General features: G+C 38.1%; 1 protein-coding gene across 1 annotated transcript in view; it reads left to right on the forward strand.

Annotated features, from left to right (window-relative positions):
* The window catches only part of FTO (fat mass and obesity associated), a gene marked incomplete at its 5' end in the record, with an annotated part of 31,137 nt that extends 23,753 nt beyond the window's left edge, over window positions 1-7,384 (forward strand). Inside the window, 2 exons of the mRNA XM_010157581.1 lie at window positions 5,681-5,800; window positions 7,182-7,384. Coding sequence (XP_010155883.1) covers window positions 5,681-5,800; window positions 7,182-7,211 — 150 coding nt within the window. The remainder of the gene's footprint in view (window positions 1-5,680; window positions 5,801-7,181) is intronic.
* Window positions 7,385-9,029: the final 1,645 nt, after the last annotated feature.

The following is a 9,029-nucleotide window of genomic DNA, read 5'->3' on the forward strand; positions in this document are numbered from 1 at the left end:
GCGGGTTTTTTTACAGCACTCCTATAGTCAGACATTTTGAAGGCTCTGTGGTGTATTTCTACCAACATAAGCATGGTCACTATTAGATGCTGTATAGTACATAGGTAATTTTCACTTAAATTAGAATTTGTGTAAACTGTTTTAAATTGCTCTCTGCTGAGGAATATAATATTGTGTATTTCTACTAAAATTTTGCAGCACACATTTTTATCTGTATTGTGTTTACAGTTGGAAAAATTGAGTATAGTGATGGCAAAAGATTTGCACCCTTGACTTTTAGCAAAACAGCTCCTTGAGCAATTTAAAGAAGTCTGATGCATGCAAGGTTTTACAAAACATTAATCAGGCTCAGTCCATAAAACTACACGCATATGTGGTTTGCACAGCTAGGGCCACATGCACAGCTGGTGTGAATTTGCACGGGTCCTTTAACATCAAAGACATGTGCCGTTTACATCAGGTGAGAGACTACCCCTGGTGTTTGCAGTCACCTGAATGATTTTGCTATGTGACATACAGGGATGTTTCCTGTTACACATATGGGATATACTGTAACAGAAATCATTGTTTAACTTGTACATATTGTGCACTTAGACTTAGTAGACACACTGGATCTGTATTTCATTTGAAAAAAGAATACCCCCTCACCTCTTTTTTTTTTTTGCTATTCCGAGGTCACCTCTTCTCTTGCAGGATAAATTCTGTATGTTAAAGTGCTACTTAGATTTCATTTATTTGCTGTACAAGCAGACAGAATTACTGGTGGCTTACCACTCTGGTAAATGCACGTTTCTTTTTTATACATCACCAAAGTGAAAACATGCGGATCTGCGGGCCTAATGCTACCTTTTGTGGCAAATAAAAGCTTCCTACCTTCTTTTACTCACTGCATGATAAAACTTTGTAATTTCAGGCACTAATGCAACTTTTAGGTCCAAATTTTCTCAGGCAGGTGAAAAACAAGAACGTGTTTTGTTTCTTTAAACAATCAAACTATTTAAATACTGATGAAAATGAGTCTTCATTTGATTGGTGTGGTCAGGATTTGGTCACTTTTAATTCCTTAGTTTATTAGTATTTTTTAAACACAGAAGATAAAATTGCACAAAAAACTGAACAGAATTAATAAAGAATTGCCACAAAATTGTGCCTGTGTATTCCTGTCTAATACACAGCTTTCTGTGGCAGTTCTAAACCCCCTTGTGTGGGTTTTTTTGCTGTTATTCTGGACCAGAGATCACGATCTTGAAATCAGGTGGTATTCCCATCTCTGGAGAAGGTGGTGCGGTTTTTTTTCACTTTTCAGCTGTTACCAAAGAACTCAAGTTCTTCCCAGGGTTTAATTCGGTTGAGTAGTTGCAGCCATTGTTCTGGATTCTTTATCTTCCTGAAATGCCACGGATTTGGTTTCTTCACCCCTGCTGCTGGTACCTCTGAAGTACTCATCAGAGACCATTAACCGGAACAGAACTGTCACAGTACCATCAGGCTGTGTGTGACGAAGCTAAAATGCAGTAGTTTAGCACAGAATCAGCCCGTGCTGAAATAGACTGCTCTGCCAAATGAGGTCTGGATGAATTATCTCTGTCTGATAGAGGGGAAAGAGCCTAAGAGCAAGTCTGAAAGAATGAGGTATGGTTCTGTGCTTTCACTTCTGTATTCCTGGGTAGGAAAATTGACTTGCTGTGCTGATAAAGTGGCTTTGAACTGATGATCTGAAGCACAGGTGGAGACTCTAGTTTTTTCCATTTTTGTGGTGGGCAGAGAAACCTCCAAAAGGGTGAGTATCTCGGGATGTCTTTACTGATGTTAGATTACCCAAAGATCATTTGTCAGAGCCCTGTCTTGGGTGTCTTGACAGAGGTCTTCGTGTCGAAAAACTAAGATACTAACCTGAGGAGGTTTTTAGCATCTCTAGCAGGCAGCCAGGTAGATGTTTAATATTTCTTTAGACTTGGCTTTGTTGTCATGGTCTCCCTCACTTAAAACAGCCTTCAAAGGAATATCTGAGTAATTGCAAGGTATGTGCTGTTTGTTAGATATGTGAGTCACTTCACTCCCTTTTTGTACTTTGTATTTGTAAGTAAAGATAACCATAATTAAGGGTGTTCATGTGCTTCTTGTCTGAATAGGTTATGGGCTGGAAGTCTGAACCTACACTTCAGCAGCATGGTATTCGGTGAACAGAGCGTAACAGGGTTTGCAGAGTAATTGCCTGGGCAGCTGTGATGCACTGTAGCCTAAAAATGCACAGTGTTGGAGGTGTAATGAAGTTATCCTGTTAAGCAATCAGATTGCTGTTTGGCCAGTAGCAATTTATCCTGAAATAAATGAACTTGCAGAGTTCACTGAATAGGAACCTCTTGCCCCTACTGAATCACACTTGGCTTTCCAAAATACATACAGCTGCTGGGTGTATCCCAAACAGAGCTATAGGGGACCTAGGGAAACCCATTAGTGAGAAAATGCTTCTTAAAGCAATAAAACGCTGCTGGATCAATGATGTAAATGTTCATACATGGAAAAATAAATCTGCAGAAAGGATCATCACCAGCCTATTCTTAATATTTTAAAGAAAATTTGTTTTACTTGCTCTGAGTATTGCAAAATTCATGTTGTGTGAGGTAGTGTCAAGACTTCTTTATTTGCCAACTCCAAACTAATAATCGGATGTTCTGTATGAAGTAAACACTAGAGGAAGTCTTCTAGCGTATGGGGATTGTGTTGAAAATGTAGCAGGTTTCAACGTAAGTCTTCAAATTTGAAAAGTGTAGGGGTTTGTCCTGATCAGCGTTTTTGCTCAGCCATGACTATCAAATCCTGATTAACATGATTAAAGCTTGAGACGGAATTGGTTGCTCTGTTTCTTGTGAGGTGCAGTCACTTGCCTGCAGCAGATCTATTTTTATGGCAGCAGTTTAAGTGTAGTAAATGCACAAGGATGTTGAAAAACCTGGGCTAGCTAAGTTGGAGGTACATGGTGTTAGACACTGAGGTCATTGCTGAGAAAGTGTAGCAGTGTATGCAGCCAAAGGAAGGTTAATATGTTTTAGCACATGACAGTGAGCTGACAGCATGGTTGGTGGCTGGCTAGTACAGAAGAGAAAATATAGATCACCTACGTGTGTGGCATTTCATAACCAATACTTTTAAATAATTGACTGAGGAGCACTGCCTCACAAAATGTCAAATGCTACTGCTGGCCTTTTACTACCCAGTATTGACTATAACCTAAAAGTGGCCTTTAATCATTGTTTAAAGGACAACTTGAAAATATGTTGAGGTTAGACATATGATTCTGAGTTTACTTGCACAGATTTAAATCATAAGTGAAAATTGATTAGGACATTAAAATTGTTGCTAAACCACGCATTATATATATTTTTGTATGTTAATATGTTTAGGCTTTGTCCTGGTCAGTCATGTAAATGCTTTCTAGTGCAAACTAAACTTAGCTCTGCTGTATGTCAGTCTCCAAATTAAAACTCTGACAAAATCCATGGCAAGAGCTGTTAACCTGAGAGTTTTTTAGAGAAGATGACTGTTCTGCAACTTCAGTTCCACTACGGCTAAAATTGAGCTTTTTGTCTCTCCAGCATGTACTGTTGTGGGTTTTTTTCCTGGTACAGTTGTTCTTGTTCATAGATGGAGGGCAAGCCAATAGGAGTGCCCTCCTGTTGCAGGAAAAGGTATTACTTAATAGAGTTCAATGAAAGCAAGAGGATGTACAGCTTTTAAGGTAACCTGGAAATCAGGTAGTTTGCTCATGTCTGAAACAAGGACAGAGTGATAGAGAAATCACTTTACCATTGTCTCATCAAGGTTATATTTTTTTTTCAGAATCATCTGTGCAGAAGTGATAGTTAAGAGCAGTCACTGGTCAAGCAGCTTGATCACTAAGTTGGTGGGTGAAAGATTGTTTTTCTCCTCCACCTCCATTTTGTTAACTCAGTTTAGAGCTAAACCGAGGCACTGCACGATGAGCATGGACCGGAGTTTGAGAGCCCTAGTGAATGGTGGTCCACATCGCTGAGCAGCCATGCATTGCAATGTGGTGTGCCAGCCTCTGATGAGACCAGATAATCCTGAAGAAAGTCTACTAGCCTGATGCTAAGCTTTATCTCTTGTGTGTGAAAACCAGCTCTTCTGTGTCAAGTTGTAAAGTCTGTAGAGAATCAAGATGCATTTAAAATTTGTCCAAGATGCCAGGCTTGAATTAGGCTGAAATTACATGGATTAATGTAACAAATCAATGACAGGTAAAAAATCAGATTGACTGAAATAGATTTTCTTGATGAGTCATATTGTAACCTTGATTTTATTTAAAAAAAAAATTCATTGATTAATGGCCTCATGTGATTAATTTCCTGAAACATGTTTGCCAGACATCATTTGTTACAGCCCTTTTAGTAGCAGAGGTCAGCAAAAACTTAAGAAGTGTGGGGAGAAAAAAGTATTGAGTGCTTGAAACTCTAGTTGAACTGATGATATGCTGAGTCTTCCCAAAACTGCATGTACAGATTTTTAACTAAACCATAACTTGCTCCTTCAGACCTTGTTAGTGCTGCAGAAGAATCAAACTTACCTTCAGCTATTTTTAGGAAGGATGCCATCAAACTTCTGGGCTAAAAAGTCACCAGGCTTGAAGTCAGTTCTTTGGAAAATATTTTAAGATCTGTGTCTGCCAACTAGCAGTGTTGTCATATTCTACCAACAAAGTTGCTTTAGTATTATTTTCATACCTTTCAAATTTAGGTATTTTTTATTGTGATCTTCAACATATATTGACCAAACATTTGGTTAATGTGAACTGGAACGCTGTAGCCGCTCTGTTCACCCTTGCAGGAAAGAGTTAGGTGATGGCTTTGGGCAGCTTGCTTTATTTTTTCACCTTGGCAGGTTGTCTTTGTTTGCTTCATTGGAGCTGAGCTGGGATAAACAAGAACTTCTTTGTGGTACAGCAGTGATTAAAGCAGCTTTGAACTCGGTGTGAAACATAACTACCACAACGAAGATAAACACCGAATTCTAAAGACCAGAACTGTGCATTTCTATTAACAGGGAGAAAAGCTCAGTGGAAATTAGGTTAAATGGAATTATTTTGCTTAAAGAGTAGCTGATGAGTTATACATTTGTTATGGCTTAGTCAGCTAATACTTCCATGTTAATGCTGATGGGCTATCCATACATGGAAGTTTCTGGAAAACCCCAGCTAGTGAAGTGCCACATGGTTAGCCGTGTGTCATGTGCGAAATAGCAGTACTAACTTGCCCTGCTGGAATTCTCACTGCCTCAGTGCGGGTTGGTTTTCCTTGTAAAGCGGGCTCATGCTAGAAGAGGGACTATATGTGACTGAAATATTTCACAGTGTTCGTCAAAATAAGCCACAGTCGGTGCCCAGTTGACCGAGCTGTGAGTAACTCTGAACTGTTAGTCTTCTTTGTACACGTACCACGTGTTTTGCACCTCTCTAGGTTTGAAGGGAGTAGCTCAGGTCACCAATTCACGTGGAACAGAAAGAAACAGCTGGGTGCAAGGCTGCGTTTAGAATGGTGTACCTTGCTAACCTTCTCCTTTTCCCTGGGGTTGTTCTGGTGTAGCTGGATTCATGCCTTACTCCATCGCTGCCCCAAATAGTGAACGTAGATGTTTATGCTGCTGTTACGCTTTTATCTTGCAGGTTGAATTTGAGTGGCTTAGGCAGTTTTGGTTTCAAGGGAAGCGATATTTGAAGTGCACTGATTGGTGGCTTAAGCCTATGGCTAAATTGGAAGAATTTTGGAGAAAAATGGAGATTATGGTAAGTACTAGTTTTATAGTCTAAAGCCTCTAGAGCTTAATTCTGAGAGCATTCACAATTATGTTTTTAATTGTACTGTAGTAACGGGATTTAAACTTTATTCAGAACATATGAAAAGTGGAATCCATGTCAGCCTTCCACTGCTGCCTCTCATTTTTCTCCCCCAGCAGCCAAAAGAAATATGAGCAAACCCCAAGATTTTGGTTATTTCCTGATTTTTCTTGGTTTTAAAGTTTGACAGCCTTGTAACATGACAGTCACACGTTACATTACGTGAAACTGTGTATTGTCGACTTTTTCATGCAACACCAAGATAGACAAGTCTGCCAGTAACAACAGTGGTGAATCCATCTGTGGAAAGTAAAGTACCAGTATATATAAAGTACAAATACATAAATCTTAAGTAAAATCTTATGATCTGGAAGTACAACTGCCTGTGTCTGTCTGTAGGCCACCTGCACACCTACACCATAGCTGGGACCAACAAAGAGGAGTTTAGTTTCTTGAATAATTAATTTCTTGAATAATTGATTCCTATATACTTGGAAATACATCCCTGCTTTCCTTTAAAACAGACGCAGTGACAAGCACGGTTAGTCGGCTTGCTAACTTGGGACACTTTGCTAGTGTGTTTGATCCAGTTGCCATCATGCCTGCTTCCAGATTTGTACACAGGAGGAACTGTTGTATCAACTAACGTCTCTTTTACGTCTCCATACATCTGCATTAGATGTCATTCTCTGTCATTTCTGCTGCTCACAGCATAAGCCTCAATTTGCCTGTAGTTGACTTGGAAATGTTTGTCATGCAGCTGAGGAAGCTGAATATGATTTTTTAGGAGAGGTGGTTTTTAATCTCTGGAGGTATGGTTCAACAAGAATATGCTCCCAAGGTTTGAGGGAAATGACTCAGTAGCCGGCTCAAACCTATCATAAGCTTTTCCAGCAATGGCTGGTTTCAGACTTGGAAAACAAACGTGGAAAAGTGGAACTTTCATTTGTGAAATCAGTTGCTGCAACTAAGCAGTGGACATGAACATTTGCTACAGAAGGAGAGAAATTATTTATAACTTGTTTATGTTGGTATTCCTCCTCATTTTTGTGTTCTTACGTACTCACATTCTTGAATGACCTTTATAATTTTAAAAAAATCTTTTGGTTTGTTTTTTTTTCAAATGACAACTTAACTTTCTTGTAACAGAGGCTTAGATGAGGCAAAGACAAAAATGTTTGATTGTTATTTTATATCCATTGTGTGTTGAGAACATGGAAAACCAGCAAACTCGGGAATTCTCAAGGGTTAGGTTTTCAGCAATTGGTGTGACATTACCATGTGTCCCTAATTAGAAACACGGTGGCGTCAGTGTATCTCCTTTCAACAGGCCTCAGGACGATATTTATCAGCAAACTGAAGGTTGGGCCAAGACGGAAGCTGCTTCTAATTTAAATTTTAAAAAATTGCTTTAATGTTTTATGACTTATAGCATATTAATCACAATTAATTTGAGCTATTGAAGGAGACAGAAGAGAATGTTAATTGAGAATGTCTGTTTTGTTGAGTCTCTAAGTAAATTTGATGATTACTGTATTCGGGACTTGGAGGCAGGGTGGGTTTTTTTGGATTTAACCTACATTTTTGTCCTTTAGTATTTCACAAAATGGCAGTAGGGGGCAATGTTGAGCCGCAGTTTTGATGCAACAGCAGGCATTGACTTAATAAAAATACATAGAAATGTAGCATTAACATCAAGAATTATTCCTGTTGCTTCAAGTTAGCTGTAATCTCTAAGATTCCATAACACAGGAAATCAATTGTGGGTTAACAAATTCAACAGCAATTTAACATAAAAAGTGCAGTGTTTTGGTGCATGCTTAGCTTCCACAGCATTAAGTTAAATCAAAATGGTATTTTTGAAGGTACCCAGTAGTCTGCAGTTGATGTTTTTTTCCCCAAATTTATAATTTTAGCTGGATGATTCTTTTGCTTAAAAAAAAAAAAAGCCAGAAATACTAAAAGTGAAAATGCCTCAGAATTGTTTATTTTGTCTCAGAAGAATATTGTTGCTTAAAAAATTATTTCTTAAAAGACCTAAACGACGTATTTTTCTTTTGTGTGTGAGCTGCACAAATCTTGACTTTTTTAGAAATGTGTCCCTGCGTGCCTTTTTTTTTTTTCCCCCCCTTGTTCTAGTAATAAAGAACAAAGTTTCCAAAATAATTGCTGATTCTGGTAATTGTAATTACTCCAGCGTCACAGAAAAGTATGATACTGCAGGAAGTTTAACCCAGTGTCTTCAAACCGTTGGGCTTTATTTAATGTTTTTATGCATTATAGCAAGCACACAATTTTATCATAATGTTTATTCCTGGCATTTCTTTCCCTGAGGATAGTTTTACTTAGAACTTGCTCTTGTGATGTAAATGTTAAACCTTTCATTTGAATGACATTCTGATAAAACATCACATTTCCCACAATATTACCTCATGAATTTATGAACCATTAAATCCAAAGCACTTTAACCAATCTTCTTCCCTTTTTCCCCCTCCCTTGAAAATACGAAGGCTATTCAAATGGTTGAGGGTTTGTTTTTTTTTTTAAAAAGTCATCCAAGATTAACACGTTATCGGCTGCAACATCGGGATAAATGCTTGCTGAATTCAAAGGGAGAGTTACCATTTGAAAAAAGACTGTACAAGCTTTGCTTTCTGGGTAAAGAGAAGTCTGAAAAGCTGAAATCTCATGTGATGTGAGCAAGTCTTGCTGTAGCTGTTCTGAGATTCAGTGGAGAGACAATTTGTCTCTCCGGGTCTGATATCATGCAGGCCTTGCAATCTGACATTTATTTTAGCTATGAAAATCTTTTTAACACCATGCCAAATCAGTAAGAACTGCGGAAGTACTACAGTCTCTTTTTGTTTATTTTGTTTTAGCCTGATTCACATTTGAATAAGTAAAATGTAAATCAATCAAATGGTTTTTGTTTGTGGAATGAAAAGTAAACATGTGTGATTATGCTTAAATATCGAATCTTTAAAGACCTTTTTTACCATATCTAGCGTTCCTTTAAATAAAATAAATGAAGACCCTAGTAGTGCTATATGGTGTGAATTGTATTCCCTGCTTTGACAGTCCATTTAGCAATGTAGCAATGTATTTATATGGCAGTTGGCCTTAATAACCTTTATTGACTTTAGTGGGTAAGAGCCAAGACTGGGATTATTAAAATGTA

Source organism: Eurypyga helias, unplaced genomic scaffold (genome assembly GCF_000690775.1).
Source record: "Eurypyga helias isolate BGI_N326 unplaced genomic scaffold, ASM69077v1 scaffold22998, whole genome shotgun sequence".
NCBI classification, from domain to species: domain Eukaryota; kingdom Metazoa; phylum Chordata; class Aves; order Eurypygiformes; family Eurypygidae; genus Eurypyga; species Eurypyga helias.